The sequence below is a fragment of the Lichenostomus cassidix genome, chromosome 1 (assembly GCF_008360975.1).
Source record: "Lichenostomus cassidix isolate B80296 chromosome 1, HeHo_3.0, whole genome shotgun sequence".
Classification (NCBI taxonomy): domain Eukaryota; kingdom Metazoa; phylum Chordata; class Aves; order Passeriformes; family Meliphagidae; genus Lichenostomus; species Lichenostomus cassidix.
The window spans coordinates 19,562,685-19,587,145 of record NC_139479.1 but is presented as its reverse complement, the minus strand read 5'-3'; the positions used below and the strand labels follow the sequence as shown (position 1 = coordinate 19,587,145).

General features: G+C 40.5%; 1 protein-coding gene across 1 annotated transcript; it reads right to left on the bottom strand.

Moving 5' to 3' along the window:
• Positions 1-8,657: 8,657 nt before the first annotated feature.
• On the bottom strand, positions 8,658-23,011 carry GPR143 (G protein-coupled receptor 143). Its single transcript, XM_085052412.1, has 8 exons — positions 21,534-23,011; positions 19,710-19,819; positions 16,737-16,831; positions 15,275-15,367; positions 14,689-14,798; positions 13,296-13,404; positions 10,767-10,884; positions 8,658-9,346 (listed from the first exon to the last, which is right to left on the bottom strand). Exons 1-8 carry the CDS (start codon positions 21,775-21,777, stop codon positions 9,047-9,049), a joined length of 1,179 nt encoding a protein of 392 aa, XP_084908538.1. The 5' UTR covers positions 21,778-23,011; the 3' UTR covers positions 8,658-9,046.
• Positions 23,012-24,461: the final 1,450 nt, after the last annotated feature.

The following is a 24,461-nucleotide window of genomic DNA, read 5'->3' as shown; positions in this document are numbered from 1 at the left end:
TACAGCCACAGTGTCCTGCCAGCTGGACTGAAATAGCTGTCGAGTGCCTGCAGAGAGTACTGTCAGTGAGGGCACTGTGGGAGGATGACTGAGGGTCAAAAGGTAATAGTGCAGAAGTTATAGAGGAAAATACAGTTGCTGCTCCCTGGATGGAGCATGGTGAGCATATCTGACCTCCCACACACAACACAATCTAAGGGGGACTAAACAGAGGGTGGAACAGAGTGGAGACCACAGCCAGGCACTGCCCAAACCTTTGCACAGGAGAGAACTTGGTGGTATTTCCTAGCTGATAAGCTGAATAGCACCTGGAAAACAAGGGAGATAAAGGAAGAAGCCCTTGAATTAGCAACCATGGCACAATTGCTCTTCTTGGACCAACACATGTCCCCCTCCCAAGGTTATCTCTGAGATACCCCCAGGGGACAACTGCCCTCTGTGAGTGTGTGGCTGAAGGCACTCTAGCTCCACCTAAATATAAAGAAATAGTACAAAAGTAAGGTAAGAATGGGAAGAAGTCAGGGAAAACTCCAGAATAACTTCTGGGATCAGTTGATGAGGTGAACCTGTCTTCTCTCCCAGAGGGATGCCTGTTGGGCAAGATCTGTACTCCATGTGCACTGAATGATTTTCTGGAGGTTTTTTTTTTTTTTTTTTAAGGATTGGAGCTTGTCACTGTGTTGCTTTGAATTATGTATTGCTTTGAATATGTTTTCTCAGTCAGATACTATCACCAGCAATCCTTGAACCTTGACCTGTCACAATTTCATTAATAAAGAGTGTTATTCTGTAACCTGTTTATGTGAGTCCTTCAAGGGCCTTGGCAGAGTAATCAATCATCAAGAGTTTGAGAAAAACTCTCCTTTTCTCATGGCAGGCAACCTTGACTCCCAAGAATAAGAGAACTGATGGGAAAAGCCCTCAGCATGGTGTTTCCAGCTTCAAGCCCTGGACTGTGGCTACTTGTCAGTTTCTTTCCCAGAGGCTGGTTTGGGGACAATCATGAGAAATTCCTGCGCAGTGAAGTGACCATGTCTAATCATTCACCCCTTCACCTTCCTCCACAGAGGATGGCAAAGGCAGGGAGTCTGTGCTTCAGTCAGCCCACACAGACATCCTTTTTTTTTTTAATATCCCCATTAAAGGTCCAGGTCTCATGACTTGATCAAAGAATACATATCAAAGCAATTTTAAAAAATGTAACCTTTCTAATCTAACGACATGTAGTGTGGCATCCTGCCTTACGTCTGCTTCAGTACAGAGAGAGACATTGATGAAGACTGTAGTAAGAGCTATAAAAATCTTTTCACAGAGAAGCAACATCTGTTTTTAAGAGAAAATCCTAGATCTCCTATATAGAGTGGTAAAAAATGTGTTGGTACAAAATAATTTTTTTTAAGTGCTCTGGACTGTGCCAGAGTGCAAAAGATTAACAGATTCAGGTGTATTTCTCCAGATGCAAATTTGGAAAACTGATGGTGTTGATATGGGAAAAACCAGCACTTGTCACTGTACAAGTTCCATCAGCCCCCTTGAGACTGGGGGAGCTGATAGATTAACTGCATACATCACTGCAGACCCCTTACCAATAAAAAACCCAACATTCCTGTCTACAAACCAGCACATTTCTGCCTGGGTTTTGGTTTCTGCAGTGACAGAGAAGCAAGCAGGTGGGGAGAGAGGGACTAGTCTGTGCACAGCTCTGAGCTGAGAACTTGTCCCACAGCTTATCACCAAAACTTACAAAACTTCTACTTTGAAAACAACCACCAACAGCCTGATCTATTTCTTGAGCCAAATCTATTCCAGTAGGAGCCAACCATCAGCACTTCCAGCAGAAAGGAAGAAGTTTAATTTTATTGCATATTGCCACTTGACCACCCCTTCCCACGTCAGAACCACAAAAGGGTTGGTGCTCATTCTTCCTTTGGTGGAAAGAGAAGCTGAGCAGCTCCCAAGATTAAATTAACTTGAGAGAATGAAAACCATCTTGCTTTCTCCTCTACTATTTTCACCTAATTCATTAATATTTTCTTTCTCCATGCTATACCCTGCATGCTTTGGGCTGAGGAAGATACTATTGCCCAGCAAGTGCTGTGTATCTGGATTTTTTTCTAAGATGGAAGATACCATGTTTGGACTTGCTTCTCTCAAACAAATATTCTACAGTGGCCTCTTGGAGGCCCATGCAGTAAATCATTGCTTTAGTTGGTTGAAATAAAACCAACCAAACACTCCAACTGTCACTGGAAATTAGCCCTGAAAATAAAAATTTGAGAAGGCAAAGCAATGGCAATTTTATGAGAAAATATTGCTGGATCTTTTTATGATGTTTTTGAAGAATATTTGTGAGCAGTGAACTGAATGATAAAATTTTATTTTAACAAAAATTTAAATTTTCCTAAACATAATATTTGTTCATCACTTCAGGTAATATCTTCTGGGGTGATAGTTGTTTTTTAATAAAAAGCAGTAACATTTGGAAGAGAAAAACAAAAAAAGTTCTGTAACAAAACCAATTAATTTATTGTTTATCCATCAGCAGAAACTATATTTTCTGTGAATCTAAAACCTAGGGAGTACTTTTATGTGTGTGCTGTGATGTATGTGTGCACTGGCATCTGATTTTTTGTGTAATTGTACCTGAATATATATCAATTCCTTTCACAAGTGTCTACAGAAGCAAGGCAAGAGGCCACCCCACAATTTCATAGGTATGATCAGAATCTCATCTGGAAAAAAAGTGAATCCATTAGATTACTATCTACAATGTGATATCTTCATAAAATAAATGAAAACAGTACATACCATTTTTGTCTCCCAGTAATGTACCAATAAAACTAATATTTGGAGATGTTACCATGAAAAAAAACAAAAACACTTTTTATTAAGGTTTTACAGACTTAAAGCTAACAGGCTGGTGCTCAGGCAGTTCTGCTGACAGGAGCTGATGCCAGGGGCAGGCAGCACCCAGACCATGTTTCACAGACCCAGTGGGAGTCCTGAGCATGGGGCTACAGCTCCCTGGGCTTCCCTTGTAAAAATACTGCCAAACTGGAGTGAGAGGTATCCTACCAGCAAGGCCAGTATGGCTTGTGTTTCTCCCTTCTTTTGGCCCAGTGAAGAGGGAATTTTGTGAGCACAGTGGAGGGGCAGCAGCAGGCAGGGGTAGCACTGGTGTGAGCAGGGCAGCAACAGCTCAGGCATGAGCAGCAGCTCCACTGCCCCGTTCCCTGTCAGAGGATAAAAGTGTCTGCAAGAGAAGAATAATTCTCCTAGTGGAGCCTTGTGGCTGCCCCTTTGTCTTCAGTTTACCAGTTCATGCCTTTCACAGGTTTCCAGTTATTCAACATTGGCCTCTTTTCCAGTGAAGTCATGGAGCTCACTAGCGACAGAGCCCAGCAAACAAGGGAAAAGAGCCTTTATTACACTCAAATATACTTATTAAAAAGTCTTTTGTCTTTAGCAAAATATGTTTTGCTAAGGTAGACATAATTGTTTTTTTCCTTTTAAATTCAGATATTAAATTGAATGAATCTGGGTATACCAGCTTTCAGACTATAAAAGCCCTGTGAACTAAGGAAAAAGCTGCCTTATCTAGCCTCCCCCATATTGTTTTGGGTGTAATTGCATTCCTAGGGGGTGGCTGACTGCCTGACAGGGGGCATTAGCAGAGCTGGGTTGTTACCCAGAGCACTTAGTGTGGCTGGGGAAATGCTTCTGATCCTTGGCAAGTCAAGTGTGTGGTGCCTTGAGGAAAGGGCTGGTGAGAAGAAGGCTGTGCTCCCTGTCACATGATGCCACATGAGCAGGGGCAGGGTGGAAGGACGTTTCATTGCCACATAAAATGTGGTGCTCAGTCAAGTGCTTTTGCCTAAGGAGAGACTTGTGTTGTTGCTTTTCTTTTTTCTCTTTTCCTCCAGGAAATTTACTCAAGATCTGCTGCAGCAGGCAATCCAGAGCAGATGCTATCATGTGGCTGCAGCTGCAATGAATGGTTGCAGTGTTTTCATGCTGTCCTGAGCCTTGGTGCCCTCTGAGGGGGGGAGGATGCTGCAAGGACACCCCAGCTGGTTCCTCACACTGCACAAAACCAACCCCACTGTGTTGTTTCAAACCCATATCCTTTACACTGGCCTTTTCCAATGAGCACAGTAAAACACACAGTGTGTTTGGTTCTACACATTTTCAAGACTTTCCAGGAGGCTCAGAGATGCACAAATGGGTGGTACCTCTGTGGAGCCAGCTGGAGGGCAAGGATCCAAGGCCTCCACTTACCCTCTGAGTCCCCCTCAGCTGTGGAAAAGCTGATGAAAAACTAGGATAGGACAAGGTTACATCAACAAAGGTTTTCTTTATTAACAGGCTTGTGGTTCTGCCACTCTCCTGAGGAAAACACATCTCAATCCCTCACAGCTCTTCTCCACCCCATAAGACCCAATTTCCTACCCACAGAAGTGAAGGCAGAGGCTTCCTGAATTTCATCCCAGGGCAACACCAGGGCACAGAGAAACCCATGGTGCCCTGGATATTGCCACAAGCCACAGGACAGAGCCCAGGGCCACAGGGAGCCACGACCTTGCCAGCCTTCTCAGCTCCAGGCACTGGCTTTGCAAGGATACAAATGTCCCCTGTGGAGAAGCCTGAAAGCTTCTGAAGCTTCTTGCTGCCCCAAAATGTGATGAGACACAGCAAGAAATGCCTAAGCAGCAGAAAGTCCTCCCATCACTTTCGTTGCTGGATGGTTTCCCTGTAGCTGCACACTCAAAGTTTCTGAGCCTTTTGAAAACTTCACCTACAAAACCTCTTGTGACTTTGGTGCCCAGAAGGATTAAGAGTTTGCATAGAAAGGTAGACTGGGAGATCCAACTTTCCACACAGCTCACAGCACATCCTAGGGAATATTAACCAGGAAAACAGATTCATGCCTGCATCCCTGGACTTGACTGTGCTCCCTATTTCTTTCAGTAAGAATGCATTTTCTTCAGCTGCCAGTTTCAATGTCCACACATGAAAGTCTGTTCCTTAAAGAATTAATGACCCAGACATCATCTGACCTGTTTTATGTCAACGACCATGTGGTCTAGTGATTTTCCTCTGGGATTACTGTAAACTCAAGATTCCATAAAAATTTAAAAAATTGTAGGAGAACAGATTTTTCATCATGTATACACATAAGCAAATATGAAGTATAAATCAAGTATGGTAATCCAGGGTATGGGGGGATCGCATTTAACATTTCACTTTCTAGCTCCTTCGGGCTACCAGAAGAAGGGCTTAATAAGAGCTGAAGTTAGGATTTTGTTATTCAGACATATGGTGGACCTCATAAATGCAGAGCTGTGGTATGCAAGCAATCTGCCTATTCACGTTGTTTATTATTTTATTAGTGCTCATATTTCGGCTTTGCAATTAGCCTGAACCTCTGGCCAAATATAATAGTAATTAAACGTATGAGGCTGGCAGGTCAAATACAGTTCCATATGTCCTCTTCCACAAACAGAAAACAACCAGGAGTGTTTAAAAAAGTATTCCAGGATATGAGAAGGCACTTTTCCCAGAAGTCTTCATTTTATCTTTGAGTTCTTAAAAATAAGTTGTGGTGAATACAGAGAGCACTTACTGTGTGTGGTTGGATTTGATAAGCTGGCTAGGAAGTGAGAAGAGTGTTTAATAGAGGCAATACCACCCTGTATGTATAGATATGGTGTTTATGTGATTCCACTACACTAATTATATTTCAGTGCATGGATTCAACTACCTTTTTATTTTGATTTACATATTTGCCCTTTGATAAATTCAGAAAGGATTTGTTTTGCTCTAATATGCCCAAAATACAAGAAGTTATAATTGACAACTGCTGTACTATTGAAGCAACACTTTAGCAACATATACTTTATTAGATAGTATCTGATCCAGTTTTACTTCTGTTTACTTCTCCTCTGAGTCACACCTTGCTGTTCTGGAGGAACAGCTGCCCTCCTGCTCGAGAAGGGAAGAGCTGTGTGACTGTGGAAATGAGTCCCTCCTGCAGGCTGTGTAAGGTGCAGACCACAGACTCTGACTGCACCTATGGACTTCAGCAGTGACAAGAGCTCTCACTCCTTAACACAAGCCGTGTTTGAAACACATCTTAGAAAACAAATATGCAGGCCAGAGACAAGCACTTCCCACATTCACCAGGGCAGCCCTCATGATAACTTAGCAGATACAAATCACCATCAGAGTGAAAGCTAGGATGTTTTTCTGTGTGCTGATAAGCACGAGGGTCTCTCAGCAGTGGGTGGCACACTTAAGAAGGCAGTGATCAGGTTGGTGTCACAGCTGTGCTGTCCAGGATGTGGTGTCTGTCGCTTGTCCTTGCTGACCCTTGGAGAACAACATTTCCTTCAAAATGGAGCTGGCTGCCCCCTCATGTGCATGTAGCAAGGGCAGGGAGAAAGGACAGTCAGGAGATGGACCTCGAAAGCGCATTCCTGGTGGGAAGGGAGTGTCATCTGCTGCAATGCTTGAAAAAGGCAATGCTTTGCCTGATTTGTTGAATAGTGAGGCAAGAACAAGGTTTTTTTGAGGCAAAATCAAATGTTGTCATGGTTATACATGAGTAGAATCAATTACCGTCCAATTTGAAGCTGTGAAAGAATGCCTCCGGTACATCTACTGGAGGCTGGGAAAAGCAGGTAAGGAAATTCTTGTCACACATACTTCTTTTTTGAGTCAAAACCCACTGTCAGTTTGCTCTGCAATGCCCCGTATCAATTTCTACGTGCATCAAAATTAGGTCAGTTTTCTTTCTTAGGCTCTGAGATGAGTCCTTACTTTTCCTGATGACATCCCACTAGATTACTAATACACAGACCCACCACACTCACCCCAAGGACAACCTTGAAAGAACAGGAAAAGGAGATGAGCAAAGCCTGGCCCTTGCAGAAGCTGTCCCAGAACAGGAGTGCTCCAGTGCCAGCAGCCACCTGGCACTGCTCAGGGGCTGCTCACAGCTCTGGGGGGCCAGGACTGGGGCACCCCATCTGTCCCCATCCCACACACACACCCTGGAGCAGTGAAGGGAGGGAGGAATTAGTCATTCAATCATCTCACAGAGGCTCTTGCTACAGCCTGTCCCAAGTGCTTTCATGCCATGCAATTATTCCTGTGAAGCCAGAGACTGTTTATTTTGGTTTAAGGTTTTGCAGCTTGGCCCATACCACAGCATCTGAAAAGGTTTACTAACAGTTCCACCTCCACCTTTTTCCTGCTCTTTTGACCCCAGTTGTGACGAGTAGTGCACCAAAAAATGGTCTTTGTTTCAAAAGGCTCAGTATAATCTGGTCCTAAGTCTGTGTGCTTTCTCTTCATACTTAGGTAGGTAACAAATGACTGTGATGAAAAGAAAGGGCCTGGTGATCTGCCAGTAGTTCTGACAAGGAGAGCAGCAATAAAAAGCCATAAAACCACAAAAGTTTCCACAAAGCACAATGTGAAAGACTTGCTACAAACCAACCACAACTCCATAATGATCTGCCTAAATAGCTATCCAATCATTGTTTAACACCTTTTGTATTTGACAATTAGCTCAAGGAGCTGATTTCTTAAAATTAGCCAACCAATATTTTCCAGTATTGTTTCTGCTGATCCTGAATGTATAACCTTCCCAGGACTTCCCTGAGTAACCCAGGAACTTAAGATTCATGTTATTATTGCATTAACCTTTCAGCTGCCTTTAATTTTTATTATTATTTTTAATTTTAATTTTTTATTCTTTTTTTACAATAGCTGAAACTGAACTATGTTGGAAAAGAAAGGCAGGAACAGCCAAGGAAGTTCAGCCAAAGTGGATGTGAGCAGGATTTAAAGCCCAGCCCTAGTCACATGCTGAATAAAGGGAGGGAGATTACTTGGGCTTAAGGGGCTTCCATCATGCCACTGGTCAAACTGTGCTGCAAACAGCTTCCAGCACAACCTGACAAATCATATCTACTTTTGATACAAAGTCAAAAGCTTAGGGTAGACATTGTCATCATTTTTTCTTAACTTTCAACCAACCTGGGGAATTGTTTGGGTATAGGTACCTAGGGCACTGCACAAAACGAGGTGTGTATCTGAGACGACAAAGCAAATGGATTTAATGTCTCATTCAGCACATGAAGGTACAAAATAGAGCATGTCTCAGAGAATGGACTATTGATTCTACTTGTTCTGTTTTATGATGAGCACTCAGAGCATCAAAGTTTTTTATGCAAATGTTGTCTCTTAATGTACCTGCTCCAGCAGTTGCAGTCCTGTTAGGTAAGTATACATAAGGATCACTGAATCCATACTAAAAATAGTTTGAAGGTTTATTTTTTCTTGAACCTGGTGTGAGCTGGAATCGTTGTTCTGAAGTGTTTATGGAGCCTATGCTGGGCTCAACTTTTTTTTTTTAAATAAAGCCTTTCAGCTCCCTAGATAAAACCACACCAGAAATTCACATAAACAAGCTAAAAGAAGACTATGTTAGTGAAAGTCTACACAAACAGGAAATAGTTGTGCTTAAGTCAGAGTTTGCTGTCACTCATGCTTTACCAGACTGTCAAGGCTGGAAATGGTTCCTCAGAAATCCTGGAACTGTAATTCTGGGTGAGGAATTTTATGCTGAGCAAGACAAGCAAGGCAACGCATTTAAAAACCCAACATATTAATAGTCCATTTATTTAAACAAAAGACTCTTCTACCATAAGGAGGTTACAAGAGAGATTAAAACAAAATGAATGAAAATTAATCACAAGTAACATATATCTTTGCAGAGATACAGTCCTGCTGAAAAAGGTTCAAGCCCTTATACCTGTTTACATGTCTCCTAAAAGGCAAACAAAGACATAAACCATATCTCTCTGTCTCACACGGTCTCTCACACAGTCTTACAAGTTACAGGAAATGACATCAAGCCATTGAGCACAAACCTAATTCCAGAGTATGCAATGATTCACACATTGGCATGGTTTTATGAGTATTGACAACGTGAAAAGTTAGATCCAGGAAAAGTTAGACCCAGCTCTGCACATAAAAACTACCAGCCCTGGTAGATGGGAGAGCTTCTGGTTAATCTCTCGTCACTGCTGGTGTTACCTTCAGACAACATGCTTATGGCCTCATCGGTCTGCTGGCTGTCAGTTGTCGAGATCTTCTTGGAATCATGGAGGTTGCTTTGGTAGTTCACTGGGGAGGGATAGGCATTTTCCCCTGCAGTTGATGAGGACATAGATTCCCAGGGTATTTCTCTTTTTCGCCATTTCAGATCCACTCTCCATCCTGTCCAGCCATAGAAAGCCAATGTGAAGAGAAAGCCCTGCATGGGATTAAGAACCCCCTAGGAAAGAGAAGTGCAACAGGATTACACCAGCAAGGAAGGCTTCATCCTCAACTCCAGCAAAATGCTTTGCATGTATTAAAATCTTCCCTTTCACTGAATGATTGCTGACTTTAAAATATGCTATTTGCATGGAAATAAAAATGTATGCTGTGGCCATTGCAGACACAAACAAATCAGAGGCAAACACTGTGACCTGTTTTCCGAAATGCTGAGGCTGTAACAGTAAGCAGTAAGCACCAAATGATTTTCTAGCGTGATGTTTAGTCAGTGACCCTTGCTGTGTTTTAACTTTCCCCACAAGCTCTAGACTTTGTTATTCACAAAAGCACATATATTTTTCATTACAAGCCAAGTCAAATATATGAGAGGAGACACTAGCATAGACAGTCAAACTTTTAAAAATAGCAGGAATTGATTTGTCTGGAATTGCTTTAGATTCTTGAGCCAGTGAAAATGTCCATCAAAGTAGGATGGAAAAATGGGGAGAGGCACTGAAAAAGAAAATCCCAAGTGATTGCCAAGAGATTTGTCTCTGTTCCCAGTGCCATGAGATGCTCAACAAATTATCGACTTCAGCTGCCTCCATTTTTCTCATAGGAAAAAAAAAAAGAATTATTTTTACAGCCAATTTTAGACATAGGTCAGTCCCTAGACTTGACCGCTTGCTCTTCAGCTGAGCAAGAGCAAGGTGCCTCTCACATGAATGTGTTCAATCCTTGTCAGAGGAGGTTCTATCACATCAGCTGCATTGTTTAATCCTTCAATACAAAACTGCTCAAATGCTTAATTACACAAAGCATGCTCAGGCTTTACACCTATTTAACAGCTCCAGAATAAATTCTCTTGGAAAAAAAACCTGCATTGTCACCTCTGAAAAATCCCTTGTCAAATATTCTAATAGATGAAAAGAGGTTACAGTAGGAGACCAGTATCTTACAGCTATTTTTGGTGAAAGAATTTTTATCTATTTGTTCCCCAATAATGATCCAAATGTCATGACATAAGATGCAATTATTCTTCATAACAAAAAAACCCCACCCTAGTTGCAAACAGAAAATTACCATGAAATGCTCATTTATTTGGGAAACCTTCAGGAACTGTGAGCTAAAAGTTTGCAGCTTGCATTATGGCTAGAAATTATTGTAGCTATCTGTTCTGGATCTTAAAATGGGTAGTGATCTCTCACAGAGAGAAAGCATACTCCAGTAAATGGAAGAAAAATTGGCCTCTAGGACATTTTTTGCAAAGTTTACATGTGAAAAGCACTTCCACTGACTGCTCATTCCTTTCTCTAACTTACTGCTTTTCTCTCTTGATTTTCAGAGTGTTTATATCCCTCAAAATCATAAACCACACACTATACTGGTGCTCTTCCACCAGTGATTTCTAAGAGTAAGCAATGTCACAGCTGACCCACCATTATAATCCAGGTGATCAGTGCAGCACTTCTGATGTTTTTCAGGGGCATTTCATTGATATCTGGCTGCATTTCAAGATAGAACAAAAGAGTCTCATTGATGATATTGGGTGACCAGCTATGGGAGGAGCAAAGAAGAAAAGGACAGTTACATATGTATGCACATGTAAAATATGCTTTACCTTCAAATTATAGACATTAAAATCACTATAAGGACAACAGGAGTTTTTTAATCATAGAATCATTAAGGTCAGAAAAGACCTCTAAGATGATCAAGTCCAAAATGGTTGGTTTTCTTGTTAAATCTCACTCTGAAGGGACTAGTAAGTCTCTGAGATCATGATCAAGGACCAGACACCTACCTACTCACCCAGGCCTAGAAAAATAAGTCAATAAAAAAAGAAAAAAAAAAAAAAAGAAAAAGAAAAAGAAAAAGAAAAAGAAAAAGAAAAAGAAAAAGAAAAAGAAAAAGAAAAAAGAAAAAGAAGAAAAAGAAAAAGAAAAAGAAAAAGAAAAAGAAAAAGAAAAAGAAAAAGAAAAAGAAAAAGAAGAAAAAGAAAAAAAAATCTGATAATTTTGACTTGTTGCAGAACATTAAATTGCAGAACAAAATTGAGATGAAAAGCAAGTGTGATTCATTATGGGAACATCATGCACACTGACTTCTTTCGCTTGGGCCTTAGAAGAGTTGTGCTCACTGACAAGGAACACAAATATATGCACATTTTGTTGTAAAAGGCTGCAGGATTTCCAGATGGAGTTAGAATTTCAGGGTTAGATTACAGACTTCCAAAATGTCCATTAAAAAGAACTACAAAGCAACACAAAGGCTGACTTTTAAATCCTTGAAAATGCTAACATTTTTTTTTAATAAAGGTAATATCTGTTTCCAAATAAGAATGAGCATAATCAAGTCTCATTTGGGGAAGGAAACTATGTTCTACTCTAAATAGAGGTTATAGCAAATGACTCGAAGTTCCTATGACATCTAAACAAGGAGACAAGCATTCCTGTATCGCTGTACTGCAGCTTCAGAAAGGAAACTGTCACCATCCATGACATACTTTCTAAAGGGTTTTATATAAATGCTCCACACAACTATATTTTCATCACAATGTAAAACCTCCTGCTCTCCCCTCCCAAATCCGTGAGCATCTCTTCCACCCTATGTTGCCCCAATCTGCTGTCTGACTAAAGCACTTCATATTTGACTTCTGGGATGGAAGGGAATCATCCCTACGCTTTTAGATGAGAGTGCCTCAGTCTTTCCCTCCAGTAACCTTTGAGAATGTTTTACATTCTAAAGCATCTGTTTTATTAGAACAAAATCCTAAACCAGAGCTGTGATTTTATTTTTTAACAAGAAAGCCCAGAATGAGACAGAATGGAAATAAACAAATGTCCCCACAATATCCATGGGAAATTGGCCTTTCCTTTCATGCGTGTTCCCAGATAATCAAGCTGGCCACCGTTCCTTAGGTTGCAACGCAGTTCTGTGGTGCCTCTGGGCTCTTTCTTTCCACAGCCCTGGGAGCTTGGCTGGATCTCTGCTCCTTATTATTTCAGCAATTTCCAGGAAGCCATGCTGCAGGATCCTTCCCTGCTGTCTCTGACTCCCTCCTCTGCTGGCTACCCCACCCTTCACATTGGAAACTTCACTTCCAAGCCAAGCGGACTCAGTTATTCCCCCCAAAAAGACACTAATTTCCTTTTGGAGAACTACAGTAGACAGCAGCCAAGAGAAGATAAAAGAGGCAGCCTTTCTCCCTGATCAGCCTTTTAAAGCAATGTAACATGCACGATACACCTGTGTATAAAAAAGTTAAGTAGCTGTAGAGATTGTTAAGTTTGGTCCACTCATTTCACTACTCCAGGACCACTTCCTGTTGCTCCACTCCTCTCCTCCCTATCTCTTTTCTGCCCTATGCCAAAGTACTATTTTCATGGACGAAGACAGAATATTAAAAAAAAAAAATAATAATCAGAAATTTCACACACAATCATATGGAGTTTTCCTTTCTGGCATTTCTTCTCTTTCCAGTCAATATCCATGTTTTTTTCAGACACTTGAGAACTGCAGAGCAGAGAGGTGGCTGCACTGTGTGATCATAGTCAGAGCCATGAAGCTAGACTTGAAAGCATATTTATTTTAGGTTTTCAGAGATGTGTTTGGTGACAAGAGGCTCTGGGAAATCTTGATTGCAGAAAGCCATCTTTCAGCCCACAGAGCTGGCAGCCTGCTGTACCAGACAGCTTCAGTCTATGCCCAACCTACTGGGAATTTTTTTGCTATTGTTTCTTTTTGCTTTTGCTTTTGGTTAAACATTTTATCATTTCCTCACAGCCTTGTGATGTTACAGGAGTGATTCAGCTCCTTTGTGAACTAGTTTAGAACTGCTTGTTCCTTAGATACATTCCCTTCTGAGCATGAAGACAAACAAATGAAGCAGCCCATCCGTCTTTACTCTCGTTCCTGACTCTCTCCCTCTAGGAAAAATGTAGTTTAAAACAAAACAATGCACCTCTTACCAAATAACAAACACCAGCATAATTTTGAAGAAGCGCATCTGGATCTCTGTCCCCAGACGTCTTTCATTCTCTGTGTAAATCCCTTGTCTCCCTTTCAGTAAGGAGGCAACTGAAAATACACAATTATGTTCATTAATGTATGCACATCTTGATAGTTTAGGCACAAAAGTCCAGAAGATAGAAAGAGGGAACAAAGGAATGGATTTGTGTCCAGCAGCAGTTCATAAACTAGAAGGATAATTTTCAAGTAATCTCACATATACCTTAATACTAAAGGAAAATAATTATATGCAGTTGGATTCCTAAAATGAAAGATATCCCACTAGATGGTTTTTCTTCTCTCAATTCCACTGAAAATATTAAATAGTATGGTCAACATACTTCTATTTTATAACAAAAGATAGTGTGCATCTTCTATAATGTGTGATATAATTATATACTTATTATGTAATGTTTAGGCTAAAATAGAATACTTTCTGTCCTATTATACATTGTTTTTCATTGTGTCATTGATACAGCATTAGCTACACCTCTGAAACTCGAAGTTGTAATGTCAGCATAAAAACTTATGCCACATGCTGTTCAAATACCACAAGGAATGTACAAATGCACAAACAAATATACAAAGAACAACTTTTTATGGGAACAATTTTTTAAAAGAACAATTGCTCCTTTGAAAATTAGTATGACTGAGGGACAGAGGATGGATGGGATAAAGACTGAACTGAGAATACTAGATTTTTTCCAGCTTTTTTATATAATTAATGTGTAGATGAATTCATGTACTGCAAACATCTAGCACTGATCATTTTACATGCAAAGATTGCATTGAATCCGTGTCCTTTTTTAAGTCCCATTTCTTCCAAGCACTGGATAATAAATTAAACTGGAACTTCAAGATCTCATATGAGTTGTGTGCAATTCTGATTTGTTTCATAATCTCAGTATCAGAGGTGACAAAATTCTGATCACATTTTATTACAAGTTTTGCTTTAGGGCTGCCAAGAAGTAAAATCAACTCTCAGATCTCACCAACTAGAATAAATTACATTCCAAAGTTGAGGCTGGTAGCAAAACTACAGTAGAGTTAAGGATCCACTGTACCTTGCCTCAAATGCTTTAAATCAAGTGACATGGAAACACCTTTGCCAACCTGAAGCAGAGGTTAATAACTGAATAGCTTGAGTGTGACATCAGGGTGTGTCTCTAGGGCAAATTCTCCACCAAAATGGTGTCTTCATTTCAATAGATAACTGCTTCCCACCCTTTGCTGTATCTTTATGATTTAACAAGGAGCTGTCCCACATCACTGAGTACAAAGGCATGACTTTCTAAAGTATTGCTATGTTGCCAAATAACATAGACTGATTGATGCTGGCCATTAGGAACATACCTGCTGATACTGTCCTCCTAAACAGGATTGGGTTGACCACAAGCACTAGCAGGAGTGGGGCATAGGTTGTGATGTAATGTGGGATTGCATGTTCCAAGCCATTTTCACAGCTGAGAAGAAATCATTACAAGATTATGCATTTTTCCCCCACAGCTGCCAGTTCTGCTTTATGTCTATGTCACGTTTAACTTTAAAAAAAAAAATGGAATGAAACAAAAGCTGCAAAACTTTTGATTCATATATCTTTACCACCAGTTCACATGGGACATAAAGCTGATTCTCAACATGCACTGTCTGTGCATTATTCTCAAATTGAAAGGAAAGCTAAAACCAGGAGTGGGAGAATGGTGGCTCATAGCAGAAGCTGTGTCACAGCATTCCCAAGTGCTGGTGTTGCCTGGCACATTTCTTCAGGCCCCCCGAAGCCCAGACAGGTATTTCTAGCATGCTCACTATCTCAGTGGGACATCCTTGGCAGTGATCAAAATGCTCAAATTTTGGATGTCTGTCTCTAAAGCTGACTCAAAGACATCCAAGTGACCAAAGAGTGCCACAATGTCACAGTGTGTTCCCAGAGCCTGCTTACCTGGAGAGAGAAGGGTAGTAAAGCAGAGCAATCCCCTCGACACAGAGCAGCACTGCAAGTCCCCATGTCATCATGTGGTACAACACAATTGTACTGCAAGCACCAAACAGGACACAATTAAAGATATCAAACCTTACACTTCTCACATTGCAATTCAAATATAGGACCCTCACTGAAAAACAGCTTTACACTTGGGAAATGGTGCAGAACAACACTGGCAGTACATTAAACTAAGGAAAGCACATGGGGATGGCGGTCCTTCAGAAAAAGAATGAGCCAAAGCAGTTATTAAGGCTTTGCACATAGAGGTCTTGTCCCCTCCAGCCTGTAGGGTGGAGAGGACAAGACTTCTTCCCTACCCTTATTATCAAGAAGGAACCCCTGCATCTTTCAGTTCTCCTGCAGAGAGTAAATTAGCAGATTAAAATTTAAGAATGGAGCTGAACAGTCAAATAAACCATCATTTTGTAATTTGAAGAGAATTGTGTTTAACTTTCAGAGCTAGATACTGCTCCTTTCTTAGGAGGATTCAGATCTGTGTTTGTAGAAAGGCTCTTGCCATTTATTCTGATCCTAGAATCAAGCCCAAAAACACATGATTTTTTCAGTTAAAAGAGATGGGGCAAGAAGGCAGGTCCCAGCTGTTTGACTATAACTATGGGACTTTACAAAATCAGGTTTATCCTCAACAGTCTAAAGTTAACTCAAAAAGCCCCATTTTGGGAACATCTGCCAGAAGAACCATATCCTTAAAACCTGACTGCTCTGTATCATCTGGGAATGGAGTAAAGTAATTCCACATTTAGCAGTAGCAACTGAAGGTTATTTTGCTCTTCTAACAACCAATTTATAGACATCTTATATTTTCTGTCTGGCATTAAAGCATGGTCCTTTCCAAAGGCTTAAGGTTCTTCTGTCACAGGCATTGCAGAAAATTATATAGTAAATACATATTTTTCTTCTGAGGTACTTTGAAAGTGTGATCAGAAGGGCAACAGTGACTATACTCCCTGAGAAACTGATAAAATAAAAAATGAGAGAAAAATATTAAAAAAGGGGAATTAATTATATGAAACTACCTGTATGAAATTCAGCACTTTCCCCTCTGAATTTTTTATTTTCAGGATAACACTATTTTTTTGCTGCAAGAATCAATTTCAGGTACTGAGTAGGGACAAAAACAGTCGTCTCAATGCCATAAAGTTTATAAACCACAATTTGCTCCATATTTTTCCAAACGTTAAATTAATTCAGTTACATTTAAATTCATGTTGGACATAAATTAATATCTAATTATTGCCCTGGCAATTTAAGCACTTAGAACAGCACTCATCTCTATCATTACCTGGTAAAAGTATGAACATCAGATGGTTGTACAAGCTTCACTTATACCCTTAGACAGCTGCAAACAGAGCCATACAGTGTTGGAAGGAAAAGAAATTCAGAGCTTTAACTCTGGTACCTCAATCCAGCTGATCTTCTCACCACCAAATAAGAATCAACAGCATAGCAAAACAACCACCAGAAGCCAGCGCTATATAACAGCTGGATCCACATCTAGAGGGGAAAGAAGTGCCAAATGTCACAGCTGCTTCTCTGGTGCCACTGGGGCAGGGAAGGGATTTAAATCTTTGGCCTGGTCATTTGTTCTTCAAATGTGTTTATTTTCCAGATGAGATTATGAAGTATGAAGTCTTACTCAAAATCACAAGATCAGCATTGTTGTAGCCTATGGGTCAAGTAATAGGTAAATTGAACAGCATTTGCTTTCACAGCTTATTTTCTGATTTAGAAAACATCTCATTTACCTCTCAGTTCCTAACCTGAATGTCGTTAAGTGAAGCCCAAAGAAATTTATAGTAAGGATGTTTTAATTTTAGGTTAAAATTTCAGTTGTTTCTCAGTAGCTGAGGCATGAAAATAAGACTGAGGTCAGTCATAACCACAGTGTGCCTATGCTTTTGTGGGTTCTGCATGTGGTGGGTGTATTCTCCATGCACAAGATAGCTATCAAGAAAAAAGGATCATTAATGAGAAAATCACTCACCCTCCAGAAAAATATCCCTACTGAACTCCCTGACTTGTTTCTTCAATAAAAATCCAAAGGAAACAGGTTCAAGTCAAGCTAAATTCCACTGCATTCTTGAGCTGACCCTATGCATTTTTCCCATGAGCTTATATATGATAAGTGACCTTTCTCTGCCACTGTATATAAATTCCACATTTCTTCCCCATAGGAGCTGGCTCTTTGTAATAGTCTGGGACTGTTTTAATATTCATGTTACCTTCCTTCTAAGCTGTCTTTCAGCTCTTATCTGAATATCCTTTATCACAGCTCCATAGTAACATCATTTTACATCTGGAAATCAACATACTTGTTACTGAGCCAAACATCAGTGAATAGAGATCTAGCACTCCGTCCTTCAAAAGGCAATCAGGCTGGGATATATTTCCCTCCTTCATGGGTGTAAATCCTACCTCTAGTCATTTGTGCCACAAATTATTCAGTGTTTAATTCAAACACTATGACATTTTCCTAGTGCACAGGAAGCAGAGAATAAAATCCCAGTCTTCCTTCTAATGCACTTTACCCATTGTACTCAGCACGTAACTTCATCGTGATATTTACATATTTGCTGCAATTGAAAAATGCCCAATTTACTACACACACACAAATACAAAAATAAACTTCAGAGTCTTTCCAGAAAACCCAACACAGAGAAGACTGTCTCCAAAAATAATATAAATCAGATGCACTTAAAACTCAAAGCTTTGTATGACATCTTACTTTTTAGCAAAATGACACATCTTTCTACAGTGCCTGAAAAGATACCCCTCTGCAAACCATTCAAAGGAGATGTCTAAAAGCTCCACTTTTTGGAATCTGTATTGGTTTGTGGTTAAGAGAAATAAAGCAATAGTACTAAAAGAAAAATAAAATAGAATCAGAAACATTTTATTAACTCACATGAGAATATGTATGGGGAAATAAGTGGAGGAAGGGTTAGTTTTCATTCCAATATAATTAAATCTAAATTTAAAATTACTCAAATTACAGCATTTTCCTGGAGCCCAAGTACGGGAAAATAAAAATTGTGGTAGACCACTATGCTGCTCAGCATCTAACCTGAGATTCAAAGGAAAAACAAACAGTCTGCATACAGTACCTTGTCATGTTTATAAATACTTTTTAATGTGTTACTGGCCAGAAAGTGAAACGTGGGAAGGAATGGGTTTTGAATAGGACATTCCTGCTGCAAGATATTGAGGTTGTTAGCTCTTCCTCAAAGAAAAACAACAACATTTGCATCTAATAAGCAAAATATATGTGATAGAATTGAGAATTGATAGATGCATACAATTTGTATTTGTGTCCATGGCACAAAACTATCACGTTTGAAACTGCCATTATATAGGCATATAAAGCACAGTGAGTTCAATTTAGCACATACTGTTTTATTTTAAAACTACTGAATAATTTTCTTTACATGCAACCTATCTCCTTCTACATTGTAAACTTTGAATTGCAAAGTTAATAATCTTATTGCTCATGCATTAATTCATTGGAGACCCTACATTCCTATTGAATCTGGGTAAAGTGACGATCTGTCTTATCTGTCATTCTCAATGTTTTGATAAAAATTGTGACCTTTGTTCTTGTACAGCAATCTCAAATTATGTGTCCCAGTGTTTTGATTGTAAAATTTGGAGCTGAGTTTCAATACATCCTTTTGGAATGCATTTACCATATTCTTATTCTTGTGCTTTAATCCAGAAGATACTTAATGAGACTTGGCCAGATGCAGTCACTGAGTGCCCAGCAATCTGAGCTGAAATCCTGCATGGCAGGGACAGACCTTCTGCCAGCAGATTTGTGGTTTGGGGTATATTTATCCTGCTGTCCCTCTGTGTCTAAAACACACACTGTCATGCCACAAAAGCTAATTTGAGCTACCTAAGTTGCTGTTTTCAGGAGATCCCTGCTGCCACCACACAGACTGCAGTTTCTGACAGAGAAGATGGACAGAGCTGCTGGGGCATTCCTGGTGCTGTGCCAGCACAAACCCAAACAATGGTTCACAGCCCTTTTGGGGTTGCTCATACCCTTATGGCTCCATATCCCTGACTTTGGTGTACTCCACTCCCCTGAGACAAGGGAATACTGCAGAACATCCGGGATCAGTTTGACCCGCGCTGCCCTGCATCCTTACACACACCGCTGGCACCATCTGACACCCTGCCCGCCCCGATCCAGGCTCTCAGAGGGAGGCATGAACACACTTGCAGGGGTGTGGCAGAGGCTGAAACCATCATATCCAGGCTCTGACTCACAGCCACATTTCCTTTTGGACACAGTAGTTTTCTGTTCAGACTCTCCATGCGGAGGGACTCTCAGCTGGGAGCAGGAGAAAGGGGGACTGATCTCTGTACCTACCGCGCTCCCCACACAGAAAGTGGAAGGCCACACATCAGTTCCGTTCACCACAGAAATGTTAGCTATGAAGCCTGGGAAGCCCAGCCATACACTTGACCTGAAGATCATACCTAAAGAAAACAAAAATGTATTAATGCTTTGAATCTGCTCATGTGATTTGGATCACATGCTTTTCCCTGGCCACATATTTCACATCGCAGCAAAGATTTTGTGCGTCTGCAGGAAAGCGACAGCTGCAGAGGAGCACAGCAGGGACAACTGTGCTATTTAAACATCAGTGTAATCACACAGAGAAAGGAGCCCCAAGAGTCTGAAGCTGCTGGGACTTAAAATATTACGTAGATTAAAATCTCACTTAAAGATGCTGTCACACACTTCCCTACAACAAACTGGGTAGCATTTAACAGATTGACATAAAAGACTAAGTAACTACTTACCAGCATATATCTATACAGTGATATTCACTTCTCTATTATCCCTCACTTTTTCACTTTTCTCTGCCTTTATTTAACAAACAGCTCTTTTCCTCTGTCAAAGGACTGAACAAAGCAGCGCTTCTGAATTAGGTAACAACAATACCCTGTTTAAAAATGAACTGAGAGTTTGTTAGTGATGTTTTCTGTGTTTGCTTGAAATAAAGCATCAACAGGTAACAGAACAAAATGACCAGGTTTCCCACCAAGAATGAACTGTTTCCCACCCATCAAAGTGAGTCTAATACAAAGACAACACTGGATAACTAGTTTAAGCTTGCCAGTGAAAGAGGAAGAGAGAAAAATAACTTTATCTACTGCTGTCTTCATCTGACTGAAAGGACCTTTTCCAGGTGAATGCATCTATATATTTTCCATATGTCTTTCTTTATTTCCCCCTATAATCTTTGTTTTAATATTGGTACTTATTAGGTACGGTGAGAGAACCTGGCTGTATAGAAAAGGGTTATTATATGATGTAAAACACATTGATTTGATATGATATGATATGGTACACAAATACACACAGATACACACACAACCCAGCAGCAAGACAAACCTGCACTACTTCTATTACCTAATGTGAGGGGGGAAAATGCTACTGTAGAAACAAACTTGTCCTTTATTTTCATAGCATGTGTCATGGTAATTTATACCTAATTTGGCAGTAAATGACTGATGGGAAAAATGACCAAATGACTGATGGGACACCTTAAGACACACTAATTTCATTTTGACTTATGCATCCTGTTTTATTCTCTGCTGGTTTACTCCTCCAGAATATCAGCCAAGGTCTGGGCAGCAGGTTGTCCTTGATAAGGTAGCTTTACTCACATTTCAAAAGCCTGTGTCCAGCATGATCTGTGTGCAGCTGCAAGTCAAACTCATTTGCTGTCAATGTGATGTGCCCAGAGAAGTGGCTGGCACATGAACAAGGGGCACACTTGCTCCAAAAGGATTTAGGGACATACAAGATAGTGGTTTTCAAATGCAATCTTATGGATTGGCTAAGTATTTGACGTCAGATTTAGTTTCCAGTGTGCTGCCTCACCTCCACTTTTATGCCTTATTCCGAGAACAGTTGCTATTCTAGATTTTAATTTGTTTTAAAGCAGAGATTTTAGATTTGTCAAGAGCTTTCACTTCTACAGTATAACTATTAAAAAGAACTTCCTCCCCCAAAAGCCCATAATTTCCTGATCTCATTTAGTCCAAATCTTCCTGTGAACATATACAGCATGCTTCCCTCAGAAATCTCTGCTGTCCACTCACCAGCTTTATTTGTCTGTGGTACCTCAGAGCAACAAGAGCCTGTTACAGCAATGGCTAGGGACATCAAGCTGGCACTTACCTAAGCCTCCAAGGATGTCACAAATAGAGATAAGGAGAAGGATGGTGGAAGAGGAGGAAGCTTTGGGCATCTTGCGTGGGCTCTGCCCCTTTTTCGGCAGGAGCTGCAGGATGGTCAGTAGCAGACTGATGGAGGCACTGCCAATGCAGACTCCGCAGAAGACTTCAGGCTGGAAGTTCATCACTAGCTGTGTAGCTGCATCCCGGTTTGGGCAGCAGTAGGTTTCTAACCTTGGAGAAGCCATTAACTGTCCAGCTGGTGGAGGGGTCCCACGAGCAGAAGAAAATGCTGTTGCTTCTCCAAGGCAGCATTCACTTTTTCTTCACCCTCCCCATTAGTCCTCGGTGGTGAGAATCACGCGATTGATGGATCATGTGCTGCTGCTGCTGGAAGTAAATCCCCTAGAGCTGCCTTTCTCAGCCTCCCTAGCAAGGAGATCAGATCCGAACAAGAAAACACAGTGTAATCTGAAACATGCCCCATGCTTGCTCAGAGCCATTGGCAGCAGTTCACTCACATATTTCTGCTTGCACAGTATGTGATACAGGAAGACTTAAACTCATCAGAGCATTGAAGATGGTTTAAAATAAATAAGGATGCAGATACCAAAGTAGAAGCATTACATTTTAATTGTGTTTCTCTTTAGCCCCATCCCACACAGCACCCTTTAATTACTGCAAATTAATTGAAAATATGGGTCCAGACACGAGCAGTCTTTACAGGGAGGAGCAGGGATATAAATCCACACCCTAATGCAAATCTCAGTTTTAGTGATCCAATCCACCCATTTCTATAGATAAAATTAGAAAGATGATACCCTATCACTGTAGAAAGAGATTACATTTGGGAAGAAAATATTAACCTCATCCTATTTAAATTTCAAGCACCAAAAAATCTTCTCTTTAGTTGGTACTATCTGCATTGGATCAGCTTGACATGGAAAATTCCAGGACTTAGGATTTCTCAATAATATATTTCTCTCTCTCTTTTTTTTTTTAATTTGTTGAGGATTTAATATGAAAACAGGAATTTGATCTGCAATATTTGGTTTTGCTTTACAATCTAGACAATATCTTTTAATACAGGGGTCCTGTTAGATACAGCAGCAAATAAATAAAATCATAAACATGAAAAGTAATTCTTCCCTCTCAACTAAGCTTCAAACTCCCTGTATCAGCCCTCACCCTTCCAGAAAATTTGTTTATTGGGACACATTCAGGAAATACAGGAGGGAAATTGCCAAAAGACACAAAGTCAACAGCATGTTAAATAACATAGTCATGGATTTTATAATTAGTCCCTATAAGAACAAGTGACCTAACATTTCTTTCCCCACAATGGTCTAGCTTATTTTTTTTAGCAGAAATTATGAAGGGTTAGTGAATGACAGTGGGATGTTTTGTATGCAGTGTTTATGAACAGAGTGCATTTGCCCTCAGTAGAGAAAACAGCTGCAGACCTGGGCGAAATGGTACCTGCTGCCTTCATTAGCCAAGATACACCAAACACCTGATCCCAGCAAAAGAAAAAACTCCACCAACCTTGCCAGCCTGCTGGCTGGGGCTGTGCAGCCTCCCAGGGCTGGACAGTGGTGGCAGGGCTGTGGTGGCAGGGCTAGGATGCAGCTGGAGCCCAAGCTGCCAGTCCTGATATGTGTCCACCCATCCTGCTGCCACAGGACTCCCCAGGCTCTGTCCGGGCTACAGCACTCGAAGAGTAGGATGTTAGCCTGCAAAGCCAGTCTCCTACACACGGATGTCCATACACCAACAAGGTGTTTGAACTCCTGTCACAGTCAACTGAGGTCTCAGGCAGCCAAGTTTATGGTCTAGACTTTGTCTAGAGAGCTGTTCAGATCTTCTGAATATAAATGCACAGGGTGAGCTGAGGAGGCTCCAGTGACCATAAAGGGAATTTAGGCATGTGCATCATCAAAGACTCTGAAACCCAGGCAGCTGAGATGAATGTTTTTGCCAAGCATTTTTGTTGCTTTCAAGCATAATGTGATTTATCTGCTCCATGGATGAGGACAGGTGAGTGACCTGGATGTTGCAATGCTACATTTTTTTGTTACCATGTCCACAAAAACTTACTGGGGACAGCAAGGTTGCAAAATCAGATTGCCCTGCTCCAGAAATACAAACTCATGCTGAGGTTTTCAATACCCGGCTCTGTCATCAGCACAAGTTTGGGACTCCTCAGACTTTATTCCACCTCTGCCAGAGCAGTGGTGCATGGAGTTGCCACATTTCTGTCAAGATACTGCATTGGAACCTACCTGGGTACTAAAGAACAAAGGTATTGCAATCCACAGAGACAGATTATTAGTTAAAATTAAGCCATTGTATGCCACATAGACAATTTGAAGAAAAATAATTTAAAAAAAAAAAGGTGCTCTAATCTGAAGGAAAAATTATATTGCTTTGTTTGTACTTAAAAGAGCAAAACTTTAAAATATTATGCAGAAACTGCTGGATTTCATTTTCATTCAATGCCTTTCATTCCCACTCTCAGTTCGTAAAATTGCTCCCATCACTATTTCTGTTGCCATTTTCTTTGTTTCAAAAATTTGAAAAGCATATCAAGTCATTATCCGGAATGTTTGTTCTGGCATGCATATAGGAATGTTTTGTGTGTTTTGCTTTTTCTGTTTATCATTTGTTTTCATTGATCTTGGCTGTGATCTTCTAGTTTGACCATGCGGATTTACCATTTTATTATTCTAACTTCTCTCTCCCTTTTTTCAGCCACTTTGAAGCTACTTTCGTTCCTCAATTGTACTTTTATACTCTGGAGATTAATTTTTTATCTTCCCCTTCTTTTCTCAACCAATTTTGTCAGCTGTGCACCCCTCTTTTACTCCTCTGAGTGGAGCATTGTTTTTTAACTACTTCTGGGTTTCTTCCCTCCTGTAATCTCTCAGGATTT

What these genes read in the sequence shown, in the direction of transcription:
- GPR143 (XM_085052412.1), bottom strand. Translation starts at nt 21,777, where the DNA reads ATGGCTTCTCCAAGGTTAGAAACCTACTGCTGCCCAAACCGGGATGCA. An exon ending in TACTACCCTTCTCTCTCCAG is followed by an intron (nt 14,799 to 15,274) that starts GTAAGCAGGCTC and finishes ATTTCTTCTCAG; the next exon opens with CTGTGAAAATGGCTTGGAAC. An exon ending in TGATCACCTGGATTATAATG is followed by an intron (nt 9,347 to 10,766) that starts GTGGGTCAGCTG and finishes TCTCTTTCCTAG; the next exon opens with GGGGTTCTTAATCCCATGCA.